We start from the raw sequence: 18,908 nt of genomic DNA, 5'->3' as shown, positions 1-18,908 counted from the left end.
AATGGATTCTTCTGGAACGCGTTTGCTAAACAAGCTCAATCAACATGCCGAATCTATGCTTTTGTGTTCCCTTGGACATGTAGCAGCTAGGGTTCATCAGTCCCAAAGTCGCTATCATACTCGTCCTTTTGAGGACTAGCCGAATTGAGGTTGATGGCAGCGTTGACGCTAGCCAGCAAGGAGGTGACCGCTATATATCATTAGAATGAGAAACCCCCCCACCAATATATATAACTTACCGAGTACACACTGTAGATCAAGATACCCAAACCTTTCAACAATAAATCCAGCCAATATAGGCCCCACTAGTAGACCAGACATCCAACTCATATTTGTGATTGCAACCGCACGAGAGTACCCTCCATAGGGACCGAATATGCCAGGATGCAAGGTCTCCAACTCATCAACGGTTCCTGCAAAGACCCAATCAGTACTCCAATTCTCAACCATGACATCCCAAGCTTACTGGTGGCCTCCATCGTTCCCAACCCCATGAGCAAGCACGTAAAACACCCAATCATAGTCGTGCAGACGCAATAGATGATCTTCCCTCTGGTCCCCACAGTAGCCCACGGAAAGCGCTCATCACCAGCAACTCCAAGGACCCATAGGAAAGGCGCAATAGAGATAAATCCAATGGTGGTGGGAACCCTCGATCCCACACGATCCTTCAACACCCCAACCAAAGGAGCCAAAATCATCCCCGGTCCCTGAATAGACGCGAACAAAAGCCCAACCGGGAAAACACCCCAACCGAAAGCGTACCGGACATGCATTGCAATAGTAGACTCGAAGCTGGCAATAAAGAGCGCAAAGACAAAATAGCTGGCAATCCCCGCCGTAAAGCGAGGTTGGCGGAAAAGGCAGATATAAAACCGCCAACCGCCAATTTCCTCGGTAGTCGATGATCGATCTCCGTTGAGGAGGGGCTCTGTGTCAGACAAGTGCTCATGTTCTTCGGGACACAGAGATCCATTGCGACTCTGACAGGCTGTATCGCGGCGTTTCTGCGGTTTTTCAATCATGAGCAGACGCATAATTATATCCACGACGAGACATATAGCCGCGCCAGCCCAGGCTGTCCAGTATCCTCCAATTCCAAAGAGAAACCCAGCAATGACAGGACCAGAGCATGTTCCAGCTGAGACTAGGGTCGAGGTCAGACCTGCTATCTTGCCCATGTGTTCTGACCCAATGTTCTCGGCCATTGTAGCCATGCCGACGATGAATAATGCGTTGCTGACGATGCATTGGAAGAACCGACCGATGAAGAGCCACGTCACTGAGGATGATTAGTACAATAGGGGTTACTGCGGTCCACAATGTTTTCAATGCTTACGGGATGTAGTGATTGATAGACATAGTACACTGATCAGCGTCAGAATTAGCAATACTAGGAGTAGAACCTTCTTGGAGCTAGCTCTGTCGGCCAAATTCCCGATAAAAGGACTCGAGGCGATAGATATCAACGCTCCTTCGACTAGAAATATGGAGGTCAATCGCTGGGTGAGGGATGTGTCTAGCCCTAGGCGGTTCTCGAAGATGTGAGGGAGCAGTGGGACCATGAAGGCGAAAAGCATTTCGTCTGAAGAAAGCAATTGTGGTAAGATAAGATCCAATCTCTCCATTGTGATAGTTCAGTGCACGAACCAGTGAATAATGCCATGGACATGCTGCTGAGAATAAATATATCGGACGAGCGCCAGCGACATCCCCATGTCCGCCACGAAACATGTTCTTTTGTATCTGGTAAAGGAAACATTCTGAAAGAATGATTATCAATTGGACAGATGTTATAGATCGGTATTGGAATCAATATAAGCAAAAGAGAAAAGGTAGGGATCGAGTGAAACCTTTCAGACGAAATATACTCAAAACCAGATGGCCTGGGAGGGAGATGGCCTATATTTGCCCAAGATCAAGCAAACAATGAGACACGAGTACTCCGTCACTCATAGCCTGGCTGCAGATCTAATTATGATTGCTTTTCCCTCTTCCGACCAATGTGAACCTCGTCTTCAGCGTGCATTGATACCCAGTGGCTCCAGCGAATACAGGCCGAATGCCAATTAGGATCTGGGCCATTCTTAAAATACAGATATTACTTCGTCGTACTATGTATAAAGACCATAGTGTTGTCTGGTAGCACAAAAAACACACTTTTTCATCTTTATATCCATGTAGGACAAGCACCGGGACGATCTTCAGGTTCCCAGAGCTTATTTGGACAAAAACAAATGAGATTACGATGCTACGATGCTAGAGGTGAAATGCGGTAACGTAAATCATATCAATTTCCCGTGAATTGGCCATAATAGACCTCAATCGGGAACGAAGAGATCATTTACCAGGTGGAAATCCAGACTGGGAAATGAGCAATAATAAAAAGCCACGTAAAGGGAGACAGCGCTGGGGGAATATACACGGAAAAGAACACAGAAGAGGATAACAGGAGAGACTGGTGCAAGGGCAATCTGAGATCAAGTAGAGACACCATAGAGGGAAGAACTAGACCCAAAGATATAAAGTCACAAGAAACTAACGAGAAATAGCACGAAGCAAGCCTAACTCTATTGTCCGTTGTTGCGGAACCGCTCAGGCATGTGAGGCATAGATGGCGCGGGACCAGGCTCCGATCCGTCGTTATCTTCCATTTCCTCATCCAGATCCTCAGGATGGCTAGATATATACGTTAGTCTAACAATTCTTAAAGTAGGGCTGGTTCGGGATCAGCATACGCAAGTAGCTCCTTGATATTCCTCATCTCATAGTGCCTCTTGCGCTGCTGCTCGAAATGAGCGTGCTTCGCCCGGGCCTCTTCAGTCGTCAAGAGCGGATCATCAGCAGGCGTATGGGTACCATTTGCATCATCCACACCGACATGGACATGCTTCTCGCTCTTGTGCGAGTCAGTGCTCATGCTACGGTCACGGAAGACACGAGCGTCGCCCAAAGGAATGTCCTGCAGAGTTTCCTCAGGTTCACCAAGCTCCAGGTCGGGAATTTCATCTTCTGACACAGCCTTTCGGTGTTGAGTGGGTTTGGCCGAGTCTAGCTCATCGACGACAATGCCCTGCGCATCAATTAGGCTGTTCTGTGCGTCCTCAAGCCCCATCAGCTCATCATCTTCGCTGGGGTCGTAGTGGGGGGCGTAGGGAGTCTTGGGTTCGTCGATCTTCATCTTTGCAGTCTTCTCTTGTTCAGTTAGGTACAGATTTGCCTCGTCCCACTTTAGGCGGGGCTCGTTTTCGTCATGGGCGCTCGCTGACGACTGTCGGCGCGAATTAGAGCCCGGTCGAGTAGTGGATGAGGATCGCCGACGGCCTGCATTCTGCAAGGTGTTTTGGATGGTAAGTTCCTTGGTCTCCTCAGGCTCGAAGATGGTTGGAACGGAGAGCGGGGAGGTGGCTGCCATAGGAGCGGAGGCGCCTTGGAAGGAGTTGGAGTTCTTGAGGATGCCTGTTTACATGGCGCAAAAGTGCACTGGTTAGATCTCATCGTTCCTGTTGGTCGCCGCTTGGCGCTGTCGTAGTTTGGACTCACCTCTTGGCCGATGGTGCACATCATCGGAGCTGTGCGCCTTGGCCGGCATGTGTGGTGCGGTAGTCATGGTGGGATGATTGATAGGGGAAGACCGGGTGTCGCCCGATTCACAAGTGGACGATGTAAGAAGAAGTCTGATTTCCAAGGAAGGGACCAGGGAAATGAAAAGGATGTGTGGCCTGTTCTTATTTTTATTATATCACAAGCCTCGAAGTTTGCTCAGCTGTAATCCGTGCGAGAAAAGAGAAAGAGGCTGAGCGCCGCCTGATATGGTTGTTAGGGTGGATGAAACCGGATAAATCAACCGAACATCAGCCTGACTCAGATATCAGCTCACAGTCACGAGTTGAAGCAAAGGAAAGAAGAATATCAGGTCAAGTGGTGGGGTGCAAATGCCTCGATGACGTCGGCCCGATCATCTACCCGAATCCAGCTTAGGTAACGGTTATCAGATTCGACCTGAGGTAGATATCTGGGATGATGTATGTCATTCATGGCTCCTTGTAATGATTCGATACTAGTTGTGAGCTGATCATAACTCAAACTGTTGCATGACGATTTCACCCTCATTCTTAGGAGACAAGATAGTCACAGAACTCTAGTATGGAGGATACAAACATTACTTGTATATGAAATAAGGAAATATATGATTAAACTAGGTCAAGACAGGAAAATGCCCAGTCTTTCAATGTATTCAAGAACGCCAGTCATGTTTCAGAGCCAAGCCTAGACGGAAACCCTAGGCAAGAGTTCCAAAGTCCACGAATGCCCTAAAACACCCAACTAGATCGCCCGAACCGGGGTATATGGATATATATGCAACATGGTAATCACAATATAGAAAATAGACAAGAGCAAGGCAAAGTATGGGAGAAAGAAACAAAAGAACAAAGTAGAGAAAAAAGATCGAGCCAGCGAGGAAAAGAATGAATGAAGAAAAAGAAAACTCAGCGAGACCAGAAAAGCAGAAAGGCCAAGAAGTCTCTCATGCAATGGAGTCAAACTCCTCACGCTCACGAAGTCGATTCCGAGCAAGAGTATCGCCACCACTGGCTGATAGCTGCATCCAGTGCAGCGCCAAGCACATACTCTGCGGGTCCGATTTTGAGTCTTTATCACGACGGTACATCATCTCCGCCTTGAAGGTATCCCGCGGGAGGGTCAGAGGGAGTGTCACGCGTGGGAGAAGTTCTGGGTGAGTCAGATAAAGGATTGCAAGTTCGCGCTGTGCAACTGGGTTGCCCTCTTTAGCAGTGATGATCCACATCCCTGCTGCATCTTGGATAGCATGGCCGGGGCGGGATTTGAAGTCTGAGGCGAAGGGGGCATAACGACGGGAGAGCTCCTGGAAGACGATTCGGTCGGCGATCTCGACCATGCTGTGGCAGATCTCTTCTTTGAGGCTTAGTGCAGCCAGACCGAACTGGAGGAATGCTGTCCCGCGGTCCGTCTTGTTTAGCTGATCTCCTGGGACGAACGCTGAGATAAACTGCAAGTCTCTGAAAAGAGTCTTCGGCTTCACTTCTAAAATAAGATCGCGCAAGGCTGCTACAATTTGTGCTTCCGATGGAGCGGAGTAGTCAGACCGCTGGGAGCCACATGTGACTGAATCGGGAGGAGAAGAAGGCAGTACTGGGCCCATCTGTGGTAGGTTGTTGGGTCGCACCTCTGAGAAACTATGGCGTGGGGCCCGATGGAGTTGAGGACTGCTGCGCGTCTTGTCCCCTTCTCTCAGGGAAGAGCCAGGAGGAGTAGGGGAATTGGCATCTTGGGGCGAAATGAGGGATGCGACCACCAACGAACGCAAGTCCCGCAATGCATTAAGCTTAACAAGTGGATTTCCATGACGCGAGAATACTTCGATCAGCCGGTGGAAGACCGCCTTGTACGAAAAGGCTGACTGCTTGTCCGATTCCGAAGAGGCTTGTGATGGCTGCGACGAGGCCTCCACGCGAGGAGCTTTGAGTTGAGATACACGCAGGTTGCCCAGAGACCTGCTCCGGCGACCTTTCAATGAGCCACGTTGTTGACTTAAATGCTTGGAGCGCTCTTCATAATCGGCGTAAAATTTCTGGACAGCAGCCCGTCGGCGCATCTCCACCTGAATGCGTTTCTGGTCTAGGGCATTGGTGAACCAAGCGTCGGTTTCACTACCACAACTCCACACCGGAGAGCCCAAATCGCTCAAAAGCAGACTCGTCAGTGTTTGTCTCAAGTCATCCATAAATGCTGTCTTCCCCTGCGTCTTGCGTTCGACACGACGGGGTTGGCGGGTTGCCGTCTCACTAAACATGGACGGTGGTCGCGAGTACACGCTCGACGCGCTTGTGGCATACATAGGGTGCCGCTGGGGTCCAGACCAGAAAGTACTGTAGGTGTCACCCGTAGATATCGAAGCAGCACGGCCAGGTGAGCCTCCAAGAGAGGACATGTCAATTGAAGGCAAGTCACGGTGATGCCTCCATTTGTCGGAGATTATGCTTTGGATGGAAGGCTTACGACCCAATGACGGGGTATCTTGAGAAAGACGAGACATGGGATCAGGCATAGGCATATTGGCACCGTAAAAGTTCGAGGCCGAATTGGTGTCCTCGCTTGTAGTTGTTGAAGGCCGAGGAGTACTAGGCATCGACATGCCTGGGAATGTGCGAGAGCCGTAACCCTCAAATCTTGAGCGTTCCCTCTGGAAAAGCTCACTTGCCCATAGCACCGGTGTCTCGGTCATTGTTTCACCCACTAGTTTATTGATGCTCATTCGGACCTCGTAACAGAATCGATGGATTCTTTCTTCACCTTTACAGAAATTGTCGATTCCGTTGTGCGACAGCCATTTCCGAGTCAGCTCGACTTGCTCGTCAGACAACTTATTAGGCCCACCCTGACTACTAGGTGCCTTCATCATGTTCATCACTTGTACTTCAGGTTTCTGGAACAAGGAGCCACCCAAAGACTTTGCTCCGTGACGAGAACGCTGCTCTTCAGGGAACTGGCTGAAGAGTCGGGCTGAGTAGATCATCGTTTTCAAAGCCATAGCCACATGTTTGGCCTCCTCGTATCTGATAGAGTTCTTGACGTCGTTCATGTACCACATCTTGTCTCGGATCTTGCAAAATGTGGCCGTCATATCTTTTACTTGATTTTGGAGTCGCCGGAGACTGTGATCGAGAGACACAAAGTCACTCTCGCAACGCTCAATGACAGCTCGTGATTGGATCAGCGAGCGGCTATAATTCTCATACATCGGGCCCAAGATCCATGAATCATCCGTGGTCCTCGATGAATGAGGCGTTCCTCGTTGGCCGAGCTGCTGCGAAGCATTCCACCAATAATGCGCACCAACAAAATCAGAGTCATGATGGCAACAGAACATCGCTTCGTTAAACCGCTGCTTCAGGGACGGGGCAGCTGTTTGCGTGCTATTCTGTGAAATGAACCCATAATTGTCCGTGTCTTGAATGCGGTTCTCCTTGACAAGTCGAACGATCGCTGTCTGTAATGCTTCGTGATTTTCCTCCAGCCCTAGGGTTGTGGAGTGCGCGTCATCTTCGCTTTCAACTATAGGACCATTGGATATTTCATGTCTGCTATCTGGGAGAAGGCTCCAAGTTAAGCCATATCCGTCTGCTGTAACCGAGAAGATAGCCCAATGCTCGCCTGAGGGGTGCTCTAAGCTCAACCGCTCATTAGGATGATCTAAATCAGTTAGCTCGAATCGGATGCGAGCAGCCTTTTCAGACAGGCTAATTTCCGTTGCTAGGATATCAGAGGTTTCCACTGGGAATATGGAACCATTTTGGGATGTAGGTGTTGGATTTGTGTTATGCTTGAAATGGGTGAATCCAGAATCCAAAAGTGAATCTGGCCGAAGATTGACAGATGGTGGTGGACTGGATGGCCAAGATTGAACTCCTGCAGAGGCTGGCGACGATTGTAAAGACGAGGGGGTTTGTTGAAAGAGAGCGTCTAGGAGTGTGAGGACGTCTAACGCAGACATCATCAGGAAAGTCGAAGGAGACTTTCGTCGATAAGGAAGCGGTGCCTGCGAAGAAGTAGCAGAAGGGTCAACCGATACCTCCGGTTGCATCGTGTTATGGAACCGAGAGAGCATATTTTCGACGCGGCCCTTAATTTTCGGACGGGGAATTGAGAAATGATGCCTTAAAGAGATCAGTGTGAGTGTTGAAATCTGTAGAGAGTTCAAGCTAAGACGTACATTGAACGCAAAACAGCAAAGACTTGAGCATAGGCACGGTGTCCAACCTGGTTCAACAATTTCTCGCGGGCATCTTTTCTGATATGGAAGTCTAAGAGAAGTCCGTGGGTCTATCACAGCAACAGATTAAGTCAGCTTCGCTTGTTCGCCAAAAACCAGAGGCTCATATACCTCAGGATACGTCAATGCGCCATAAAGGAACTTTGAAAAGAACCACTGGAGGAACAAAAACTCCAAGAAGCGACTGCGGGTCTCGGGATTATCCAGTTTCCGCAAAACGGCCTTTGCAAACTGTAGCACGGCTCGAGGAAAGCCGCCATCCGGATCATCAAGTACGCGGAACAGATCATCCACCGCAGAAGCAAAGAATTCCTCTGCAACATCCGTTCGCATGGGGTCGAGGGAATCCATGGCAAAATCCAGCCCGGGTGGTGTGGCTATAGGCTCTAGGAGAAAAGCACCGGTTTGTAAAATGTCCATTAGGTAGAGTTCAAATTTGGGACGGGCTTTCCAAGTGCTGCCGGTAGTCCAGGAAGAGAGGATCTGGCCGATAAGAGGATAGTATCTACTACTTCCGTTGGAGATTAGTTGAGCGCAGACGGACGACCACACATCCATACGCAAGTGGGACTCGGGCGTTTCCGGATCCAAAGGAGCAGCAAAAACGTTAAAAAGAAGTATAGATAGTGGGTCAGTCCTCTCAAAGGCATATGCGTGATCCTTGAAGGCAGCGGACTGAGTCTGGGTCCTATTCAAGAAGGACTGGGCACGAGCCCGAGAGGTAGAAGGGAACGCGGGATCATTGGTATCCAAAACAGTGGCAGGAGAAGTGAAAGCAGCCAATTGGGACGAAGACAGGCTTTGTAACCGGTCGACTAAAAATTGGGGATCAGAGCGGACCAGCCGTAAAATCTCCAAAAAGTCCGTCCGGGACTGAGGGCTCAGCTGGTGAAGGAAATCCGGGAAACGGCCAATGTCAGTTTCCAAAGAGGGCTCCCCATCCACGGGGTCTGTCTGGCCCTCGTTGGGAGCAGGTGAAGAACATGATTCCTGGAGGTCTTGGAGTGTATGGTAGAGAGTGACGAAACTGGCCTTGTCATCATGGCGGAACGCTTCCACAAGACCTCGCTGTGCAGTCAGTCCGACACGAATCATGCGCGCCGAGACGCCAATTGACACTTTGGTAGCGCGCAGCCGTTTCTCCAGTCGTTTCCTTTGGGCTTGTTTGCGCTGGCTCTGGTGATATCGGGTGGCCAAATCCTCGAATGAAATGTGGGCAACATCTTCCAGTGGCATAGGTATAGAAGCTGTCGCAGGCGGATTGTGTCCATTGGAAGTGGGCTCTACCATGGGACTGGCGCGGCCCGAGCCACCTAACTCACCTGGCCCGTTCAACGGATGTTCAAGTGCGGACATGGGCGATCCGGGAGGTGAAGGAGGCAAAGGCACAGATGCGGGATCTCGCGCCCGATGCGATAGGTCACATGGTGTATTAACTTTGGGGAAAACAGGTATTTGCGCGGCTGGAGCTGGTCAGATCGATCAAAAGGGTATACAACACAGCTCGTTGTCCCATATGAAAGACGTGGAAAAGTGAGATATAATGACGTACTGAAAAAAGGCAAACGGTGTTCTATCATCTTGCCATTAGCGACAGACAGTCGCAAACCCCCCCCTAGTCAATGCCTATCGCATTCTGAGCAAAGATCAGAGAGGTGTGGGAAGAAAAGGCGGGGAGAGAGAAAGGGAAGAAAAAAAAAAAACTCAGGAGGGGAGAGAAGATTATAAAAAGTGAATAGAAAACCAAAATGGAATCCTCGAAACGGACAGTTGCAGACCAAAGGGCTAAACAGGGTCGAAAAGACTTCTAAGTGGCTTATTTGTCAAGCAGGTAACAGGTACCAAGTACAACAAAACGATGCGTTGGCAGTGCAGGAATGAGGTGTCCATGCGCCCCCTCAGATCTTAGAGACGTGGGAACATGTATTCTTACGTAGATGATTTGATCAAATCTCGCCACTTAAAGATCGGAATATCTGGCAAATCTCACATGCCCATATTATGGACATCGTTAATTTATGCTAACCCGGGATACCCCAGATTTGTGGAAAAAGCAAGTGGGTGATCACGATTAGTGAGCCGCTCGTCATGGCATTACAAAAGCGTAGGTAGACCCCCCAAAAACTCCGTTCATAGGTACTCGTGTAGGGAAATCCATAGTATCACCGACAAACCCATTTCTTGTCAACTTCTTTTTGCCCGACCCGAGCAGCAACCTGATCAAGGGTGGCTTTGAGTGTATCCTTGGATACCTTGGGGAATCTAGATACATCGAGATTAGTATATGCGCCAATAGCAGACAGCGTGGGAACCAACCGTTTCTTCAAAATCTCGACTAGCCCAATCTTACTAAGATCACTACCTTCAACTGCTTCCTTGAAATCAGCGAGTTGGTCTGGTGGGAATGGCCGTTTCGCTTTCGATGTAGGAGGTAAAGCACTACCCGCCACTGCTGCAGGGACCGCGGGAACAAGGAATCCATCTATGCCTGTCACAGGTCGCGCTTTCGCAGGTACTTGATCCACGGGCTTGGGTTTCTCCCAATATGCAGTCGAGAAGGGGTCGATGGGATACTTGACCGCATCGGATATCGTCTCCATCCGATAGACCTCCATTTCAGGCTCGACTCCATTGGAAGCCCACTGAATTCCAGTAGAGACAGGCTCTAGGTCGCCAACAATGAGACGCCGTTTACCTTCGGCAGGGGCATCGTCTTCGTCATCGAGGAATCCCTCGAGATCATCTTCGCCCTCGTCACTGCCCTCATCTTCTTCTTCAGAGTCCAGCTCTTCACCTTCTTCGGGTTCCTCCCATTCCGCTTCGGAATCATAATCATAATCGGTATCCGGCAGCCCTCGGTAAAATGGATTTCGCGCAAGTCTTCGCGTGCATAACTCGGACACACAACGGGTATAGGTTCCCTGATAGGGAGGGCGGATATCCTCGCCAAACTTGAGAGATTTCATCGTCACCTTGCGTAGAAGTTCTTCTGGTTTATGAGATGGCCTTATGCTCTGGCTCTCAATAGGCTGAGTCGGATCGTTTTCGTCAGATCTTTGCAGCTGCAATAATATGTCCCTGACAGAAGTCGTTGGCTGATGCCCACGATGGAAGGGGATTATCTGGAAGACTTCCGATGGACGGAATGGATGTATTTGGGCGGGGGTTTCGTTGCGCAGACATGTATCGATCGTCTCGCGTACGTGCTTGAGGGCTTCAGGATCACGCTCAAATCGATGAGGAGGTGCCACAGAGGTATGGGATTGTAAAAAGAAAGCAGGAAACTCTCGCGCATAATCTGATTGCACGCTACGAGTTTCGCGAGAGGGCTCGGCTGTAGTAGACGGCTTCTTGGGCGAAGGAGCGGTGATGACCTGCCCTGATGAAGCAGAAGGTGCCGGTGGTTTGGCAAAGAAGGAGTTTAGTTTCAGTTGTGACTGGATCGGTCAGTCCATGGGCATTTTCCCGTGAGAACGATTATAGATACCACTTACTCGAGTCTTCTTCTCCTTCTCCTCGTCCTTTTTACGCTTTTCTTCTTCCTTGGCAGCCTTTTCATCTTCCTTGGCTTTCTTCTTTTCGTCGCGCTGCTTGCGTTCCTCTTCACGTTGAGCATCCTTCTTCCGTTTTTCTTCTTCCCTATGTCGTTTCTCCTCGTCGCGCTCAGCGTCGCGCTTCTTTTTATCTTCTGCCTTCAGGCGCCTCTCTTCTTCTCTCTTAGCTTTTTCCTCCTCTTTCCTCACCTTCTCTTCCTCCTTTCTCGCCTTCTCCTCGGCCTTTTGGCGCTCTTTGGCTTCTTTTTCTTGTTGCTTGGAATCTGTGCCAGCAGAGACTACCTTGCGTTTCTTGGAGGCCGGAGTATCGGGCTCTTGACTAGAGGCAGCATTTGCGCCTGTAGAAGTTAATCCTGGGGCACCAGCGCTATCTTCATCTTGTTTACGTGTCTTTCTCATCACGATTTCGACCGAGGGGGAGGTGGAAGGGTATGCTTGATTTCAACTGGCGGGGAAATAACGTCGTCAGTCTGGGAGGGCGAAATAGAAGGATCGTGATTTTCTTGGTTTTCGCCGGCGAACTCGGTCAGTGGTCGCTTCGCATTTGGCGAGGGTATGTGAGCATCATCAACCTCGTGAATTGAGCGTTTTCGGGGCCCGGATGAAGGCGACGCGGGAAATGATGTGGCCGACTGCATCGGCGAGAGAGATGTGCTGGCTACCATTGGCCCCAGGGCGGTTGGAAAGAGCCAGTAATCTGGAATAAGGGTGTAGGCGAGGGAAGGGGCGATGGAGACAGGCTGTCGTGTGATAGATCGCGACTTGAGTTCATAAGTAGTTTAGGTTGTGTCAACCAAGGGAAAGTGCGACTTGGGGGAACACACAACAGACGTCACTCAGATCGGACAATTGGACTTCAATCCCAGAGTATTGACGTCGCTGTTTAATGAACGTACGGAGTAGAGCAGTGGCAGTTGGGCCAACACTGGGACGCGTTAATCGTTTCGCGGTCGCGATAAGCACGTGTGTGATTATGTAACCACTATGCGTGCCCGACCACGACTATTGCGTGGGGTCTTTTGTTGTGCAATTTATTTATGGCATGACTTAGAACTTTCAGATCAAATGATCATAATGTTTTTCCCGCAATGCTTCTAGCCATCGAAGGCATTTGTCATTTGGATATTGTACTAATATTGAATCCCCTTGCACTACGCAACAACACTAGAACAGAAAGCCATATACCCTTCCATGGGAGCTATCCTAAAGGCAATAGGAATTGAAATAATTATGGGATTGAAATTACTATCTCTAAATTAAGAGAAGCTAGACCAGATAGCCAACGCCGGGATGGCTTCGTATGCAGCCGCAGAAGGACGAAGACAATCAAGAGAACCAGTCTATGGAGACCAGCGGTGCCATCGAGGATATACAGCAAGATAGCGGGCTGGGAGAAAACAAAAGGCGGCGCTTTAAATAAAAAGGGTGGTAAATCGGACAGCAAACGTGCAAAGATATAGACAAAGCAGGATGACACATTGGTCTAAACAGTCAAGATTTGCCGAATCGAATGGGGCTAGGTGTGGAGTTGCAACGTGATAGGTATTATGTGCAGTGCAATTGATGAGCCGGTTCAAGAAATCACGCAGAAGTCATAGAGGATAGAATAAGACGGAATATGAGGAGGAGGAGGAGGGGGAAGAAGAAGAAGAAGAAGAAGGAGGAGGAGGAGGAGGAGGAGGAGGAGGAGGAGGAGGAGGAGGAGGAGGAGGAGGAGGATACAAAGGTTGCCAGGCGCTGCGTGAGAACAAGGACCTCAGTCGCTGTCCGAGTCGGGATTTGCGACGAAGAGTCGCACGTTTGTCATTGAAGTAGTGCGCTCGTCTACACTGCCTCGTCGTCGCAACTCGGCTGCCTTCTGGGCTTTTTCGGCCGCCGAAATGGCGGCGTTCGGAGCCTTCATGTCACCAACGATGTCTTCTTGCTCACTGCTGTGTGTTGTCACGAAATCATCTTTTTGGAGAGATGAGAGTCGACTCTTTTCTTCTTCGTGAATCTCCGCGGGTGTATTTTCGGAAACTTCTGGAAGGTCGGTCTTCTCGTTCGGGGGCGTGCTGTTACTGCCCATTGTTCCCTGTGTCCGAGAGTATCCACTTGGGTAACGGTGCGCACTCCCCAGAGAGCTGCGGCCGCTGCCAGTCCGCCTGTGAATTGCGCCACCATCACTGCTGAGAGCATCGTCATCCCCATCGCCGATCTCGTTTGCACTCAATCGAACGGGGACCTTGGCGCCCACTAGATTTGAAGGCGAGAACTCAGCAGCTCCCTTAGGACCATGTCGGATCTTGCCACTGCCCAAGGTCCCTGCTCGGCCAGCGCCTGAGCCATGAACTTCAAGGTACGCTCTTTTCTTGTCCCGCAAGGCTTGTTCGCGCATTCTAGCGTCTTCGGGTTGTGCCCGATCACACCACACGGTAGCCTTTTGCCGCCGCATGAGGGCCACATATCCAAGCTGAGAATTGGCAGAGCGAGACGATGCGGTTCGCCGGATGTCAGAAACGCCATGTCCCGCATTTGGCGTCGGGTGATTGCCGGTGGACGAAGTCGAGGTAGTGGTGCTAGACATGCGTCGAGAGGGAGGATAATGAGGAAGAGTCGTGGTTTGGGGAATAGGAGGCGGTGGAGGAGCACCATAGTAGTGCTGAGAGCCGCCTGAGTAGGGCAGTACGTTGGAGGATGTGGTTCGAGTCCGACTATGTGTGGTCTGGGGGCTCGCTAGATGGGGCGCAAGTTGCGGCCGTGAGGAATCGTAGGACTGATATCCACCATACCCATGCTGGGCACCAGAGAGGGGCTTCCGAGCAGGAGGTCCTTGGTGGAGGGGCATTCGAAAGTCAGTCATGTTGGATAGAATAGTACGCCGGCCTTAGATCACAACGTGCGGGGCCGCCCTTCTAGGAGTTCGGCTTGCTCGTGAGTGCGCCGGGAGTTATTTCAGGAGGTAGACTCCTGATGAGTGATGACTTGGAAGGCGGCGTTTCCGATGCGCGCGCGGCTGACGGATAGGGAGATAATGCGGCCTCAGCGCCCACTGCAGTATGCAGCCGCCACAATCCGCTTTGGGGGGTCTTAAGCGGAAGGATGAGAGGCCTTAAATATTTCGCAATACCAAGGCGTTGTGGACGTGCAATGGGCTGATTCTCGGGTTGATGCTCGGGCTGATCCTCGGGGTAGTTTTGAGGCGAGGATGACGGGGTAGGAGCGCGCACACGAAGTTCTGCAGCTCAATCGGTAAGCGACCTCGGTGGTTGTAATGAAAAGGAGAGACTACAAAGAAGGAAGCACCAGCCCTGAGTCTGCCAATTAATGTCGAGATGAGAAGTCAGGATGGGCAAGTCTTAAGGGGAGGCAGGACACTTCGGGGGGAAACCTGAGGACTTTGACCGGCCGTTCCTTGGTTCAGTGAATTGATTGGACGATACGGAACACGGCGGAGGATGTACTTTCCCACACAATTTAGCGGGTGGAGTACTTCGCTCAGCCACATCTGAGGCTGGAAACTTACGGTACATACTGACATTTCAGAGTTCAGAAATGTTTCAAATTGTTGTCTCTCTCCAGCTCTCATCTCAAATGGTCTCTTCTTTTGGCTCTGTCAATGCTACATATCTTATGCTACAAATTTGCCTCCTATTGAGCACGTGAATACTTGAAAGTGATATGTCCGTACTTGGCGAACTCTTGTTTTTTTCCCCCTAACCTGAGCATGAACGGCCCTACGAAAGTCTGGTAAAATGGTATACGAGTCGTGGACCTCCAAAGTGTCCTGGCTGCCATATACAACTTACAGATACCACCCAAGGGGCTCCAGTTAACCGGCTCCACCTTCCAGCCGCCCGTAACCCCAATAATGCACTCAGGGACGCTACCCAATCTTGTTTATAGTGCCACGTCTTTACTTCGTCTTTACTAAGTATGCGCCGGGGTCTGCGGTTATATCGTCATCCTTATTATATGCGCTCATTTCTTACGGCTTTCGGATTAGGCTCGAATTGAGGCATGATATGGCAGCTATTGCCCGATAATCTGAGGAACTTCAACTTAATGGTAAGTTGTTATAACTCGTGCGAGAAGTGCATCATGCTGGGGCAGATAGGCTCCAACTAGATGGCCCAATGCGTCGTATATATCGTTGGATTCACATACCGATACGAAGTGCACCTGCCTCGACTCCACATATTATTCAGAGTCAAGACGACGGAACCCCGGCCTGCGTCACCAGGCGTCTAGTACAATGTAGATATTTGTAACCACAGCTGGACCTATTTGGTTGAGGGAATATCTATTTCAAGTCCTATTTGATAGGCAGAGGGGGCGTCTGAGCGGGGACTGCCGCGTAGGCTAAATTGCTCAGCTACTTGCCTAGACACTTAATTGCGTGTAAGCTCCGAAGATAAGGGTAATGTATCTTATTGCGAGAGGTGCTAGTTTATACATGCATGTTCCTAGGCCTCTCAGACCCAAGTATCTGCGATATGATCAGGGCTGGGACGGCTGACAGCGGGCTGATCAGTGGCCTTCATTGATCTGTGCACAATGCGGGGTATAGCTCCCTGCGCGAGGGAACACTGAAAAGGAACTCTTTAACAGGGAATTCGCTTTGAAATAGCCGGAAGTACACGGAAATTCCTCATGCAGTATATGGAATACTCTGTACTCTTTAGTCACTGGTTTTGATTCTCCCGGAGTTGTCCTCGACTAAGTGAATCAGATACCGGGTTAAAAACGGCTCAACTGCTAAAATAATTAGGTTGTATACATAGTTCAATACGATAAAAATTTCAATTGCAAAAGCAGCTGCGCCACACAAGTGGGCTATATTAGCTCATTGGTGGATCTCGGAACCTTGGAAGCTGAATGTAGGATACCTGAAGTCGTGACGTCAAGATGTTTCAGCGTATCCAACTTTATACAAGATCTCTCACAAAGGGAAACACCTGTATCTAATACATTTCAGAAGGCACAATCCGAAGGAAATTTATTGTGGGAATAAAAACGAGTTGTGACAGACGCTAGTATGGACTATTTTATAGACAGCAAATATACTCCGTACATCTGCATGTCACAACTTATAGCCTGAGACAAGTGGATATTAGCGGATATGTCCAGTTCATATCTTGGTTTTGCAAGGTTTTTATTTGCAGTTACAACCTCACATGGCAAGGTCGTATCATCCTTATATGCGTCCGAGCGTAAGGTCCCCGCCGCTCCACTCACCCTAGTCTACATTGGTCTGTATAAAAGCGTCCACCTCGCTAAGCCGTAGCGCATTCGTGACCCGCTCGATTATACCCAATTTGTTATACGAAGATAGAGAGCCCAAAAGACAAGAGGAAGATATATGAAAGGCCAGAAATAGGTAATTGATTTGGCATATATCATTGCATAGCTCAATTCTATCACAAAGGTAATGTATGTGGGATGGAGACCAGATCCAGAGCGATGTGCTAAAATCAAGGGTGTAAGAGTATAGAGAGAATCCGACCAATCGCTAGCAAGGTTAAAGATCTATTCATTGCCTTGCTGTGTTGGCTGAGTCTCTTCTGTTGAAGAGGCGTTGCCCTCATCCGTGGCCTTGCCCCAAGCCTCTTCGAACGCCGAGTCCGCCAAAGGCTCAGGCTCAGGCTCAGTCAAGGCTGGTCCCTCGGGCACGACGCTGCGTGGCTGTGGCTCAATGATATCCTCTTCCTCCTTTATATCAGATTCAACTTCCTTCTCAACTATCACCTGGGAGAAAGACGATGAAGCAGTTTCGCTATCGACTAGATCCGTCTCCTTGGTCGGTACTACGTTGTTCTTGGCACCGAGAAGCTCCAGGTCAAAGTTCGAACTATAAACCACGGCAGAGAAGGCTTCGAGCTCACGCACGTTCTGGTCCATGGCGGTCAGATACTCATTTGGTGGGTGGGCACCATTGCCAATCACGTGTGCCTGGCGAGTCATGACAGCCAGGAGATTGGCAAGCTTGGTCTTGCGCTCGGAGTTGGCAGCCAGGGGTACAACAGTGGCGATTGAATCGAAAGACTGCGGGGCAGTCTCTGGCGCAGAGGTGGGTGCCTTGAAGGCGTCGGCAGCACATCTTTGATCAATGAGCGTTGAGAATCCCTCGTTGTTAAGAAGTGTGAGAACGAGGGAGAAAGAAGGAGAGTCGATCAAATCCGCTGTCTCATCCAGGAGGTGTCGTAGCTTTGACGCGGTCTGGGAAGAGGTCGGGTCAGCTACGCCTTCCACGCCCGACTCGCGTAAGACATGTTCCTCTTCCTCTGCCGGGGGAAGCAAGCAAGAAAGCCATTTCTGAGATCGTCGCTCTTCCTCGGTGCTGCCTTCCACCTTCTTTCGGATTTGTAAGGTCAACTCAGAGAGTTTGGCCAGACTGATATCTTCACGTGGATTCAAAGGTCCAAATACCTCCTCTACGGCAGTTTGCACTCTCCCCATCAGGTCTTTCCATCCGCGGTGAAGGAGCCACCAACTGAAGGCCAGGTAACGTCGGTTGGTCTCGAAGTCATCACCTAATGTTTGAGTGAGTTCATCATCGTGGTCTTCAAGGCTGATTGTCGAGGCGTTGGCAGGTGGTGTAGCAAGAGAGATCACGCTGGACAGGTAGTTCCGACGACCGAGCAAGTTTAGTTGGATGTGAGTGAAGACGGTGAGCAAGGAGAGAGTGTAGACCATGGTAAAAGACCGAGTAACAGCTAAAGAGTGTCAGTTTCCGACAGAGGTGAATTTATGATGAAAACTGCCAAAATAAAGACTCACAGGAAATCTTGACTTCATTCCACAGCTGCGTCTTGTTCCGTTTGGGCCGAGGTTGTCCATCCGAATTCAGGGAAGAGTCCCCGACCTGGCTTGCGTGCACGTATCCCTCGCTCTGGAAACTGGAGAGACTTGGAGATACCGAGCTCAGATCGGACCCAGTTGCCTCACCTGCATTTAGTCGCGCCAATCTCTCTGCTCGCTTCTGTTGCAGCTCCTTGGTCAATTCCTCAACTGGAAGAGCATCAATAATATTCTCGGCGGCGGTCGGCAATAAAGCAAGGACAGTATATGTGCAATCGGTCTGGTTTTGTTCGAATCGTCGGCGTAGACTATTGCCACGGGTCAGTGATTCCGGTTCGGGGTATCTTGCTCGGGTTGCACGCGTAACAAACTCGCGTGATTGCCAGCGAAATGGTTAGGAATCATCATAAACAAGGAAAACAGACTTTTCGCGAGCAATCCGATCGCTACTCATGCGTTCCCGTGCCTCGGAGATCTTGGATAGCACATATTGTCCGGCCAAGTAGCCAGCTCCTATCACCCCAGCCCCGATTGCAAGACCTTTGCGATTGCGCTGGAACCAGCGCCTCGTCGCACCGATCATAATTACGTTTGGTGCTTCTCTGGGAAGATTTCAAGATGACATTTAAATTCAAATCATGATAGATCCAGGAGATGGATGGTTCAGTAGATGGGGAAGACAGGCTTCGGGCGCTGATCGCCAGTTTCAGGCCTCGGCTAGAGCTCACCCTCATGCGGTGAATCTAACCTATAAAGCA

General features: G+C 50.0%; 6 protein-coding genes across 6 annotated transcripts; all 6 read right to left on the bottom strand.

Moving 5' to 3' along the window:
* Positions 1-86: 86 nt before the first annotated feature.
* On the bottom strand, positions 87-1,762 carry N7500_007080 (uncharacterized protein; the record flags this gene model as incomplete). The annotated part of the gene is made up of 5 exons (XM_056678224.1): positions 87-190; positions 240-413; positions 467-1,282; positions 1,340-1,585; positions 1,651-1,762. The coding sequence occupies 5 exons, from the start codon at positions 1,760-1,762 to the stop codon at positions 87-89; spliced, it is 1,452 nt and encodes a 483-aa protein (XP_056533224.1).
* Positions 1,763-2,570: 808 nt separating this feature from the next.
* N7500_007079 (PP1-complex regulatory subunit GLC8) lies at positions 2,571-3,610 on the bottom strand (the record flags this gene model as incomplete). Its single annotated transcript, XM_056678223.1, has 3 exons — positions 2,571-2,679; positions 2,739-3,459; positions 3,544-3,610. 3 exons carry the CDS (start codon positions 3,608-3,610, stop codon positions 2,571-2,573), a joined length of 897 nt encoding a protein of 298 aa, XP_056533223.1.
* A 918-nt stretch (positions 3,611-4,528) lies between these two features.
* Positions 4,529-9,172, bottom strand: N7500_007078 (uncharacterized protein; the record flags this gene model as incomplete). The annotated part of the gene is made up of 3 exons (XM_056678222.1): positions 4,529-7,700; positions 7,757-7,866; positions 7,928-9,172. The coding sequence occupies 3 exons, from the start codon at positions 9,170-9,172 to the stop codon at positions 4,529-4,531; spliced, it is 4,527 nt and encodes a 1,508-aa protein (XP_056533222.1).
* Positions 9,173-9,978: 806 nt separating this feature from the next.
* N7500_007077 (putative chromatin assembly factor 1 subunit A) lies at positions 9,979-12,035 on the bottom strand (the record flags this gene model as incomplete). Its single annotated transcript, XM_056678221.1, has 3 exons — positions 9,979-11,253; positions 11,311-11,737; positions 11,782-12,035. The coding sequence occupies 3 exons, from the start codon at positions 12,033-12,035 to the stop codon at positions 9,979-9,981; spliced, it is 1,956 nt and encodes a 651-aa protein (XP_056533221.1).
* A 1,091-nt stretch (positions 12,036-13,126) lies between these two features.
* Positions 13,127-14,212, bottom strand: N7500_007076 (uncharacterized protein; the record flags this gene model as incomplete). Its single annotated transcript, XM_056678220.1, has 1 exon — positions 13,127-14,212. The coding sequence occupies one exon, from the start codon at positions 14,210-14,212 to the stop codon at positions 13,127-13,129; it is 1,086 nt and encodes a 361-aa protein (XP_056533220.1).
* A 2,666-nt stretch (positions 14,213-16,878) lies between these two features.
* Positions 16,879-18,733, bottom strand: N7500_007075 (peroxisomal biogenesis factor 3; the record flags this gene model as incomplete). Its single annotated transcript, XM_056678219.1, has 3 exons — positions 16,879-18,065; positions 18,130-18,458; positions 18,576-18,733. 3 exons carry the CDS (start codon positions 18,731-18,733, stop codon positions 16,879-16,881), a joined length of 1,674 nt encoding a protein of 557 aa, XP_056533219.1.
* Positions 18,734-18,908: the final 175 nt, after the last annotated feature.

Source organism: Penicillium coprophilum (assembly GCF_028826855.1).
Source record: "Penicillium coprophilum strain IBT 35676 chromosome Unknown utg000004l_segment0_segment0, whole genome shotgun sequence".
Taxonomy (NCBI): domain Eukaryota; kingdom Fungi; phylum Ascomycota; class Eurotiomycetes; order Eurotiales; family Aspergillaceae; genus Penicillium; species Penicillium coprophilum.
The sequence above is the reverse complement of the archived record's forward strand: the minus strand, read 5'-3'. Positions and strand labels throughout refer to the sequence as shown.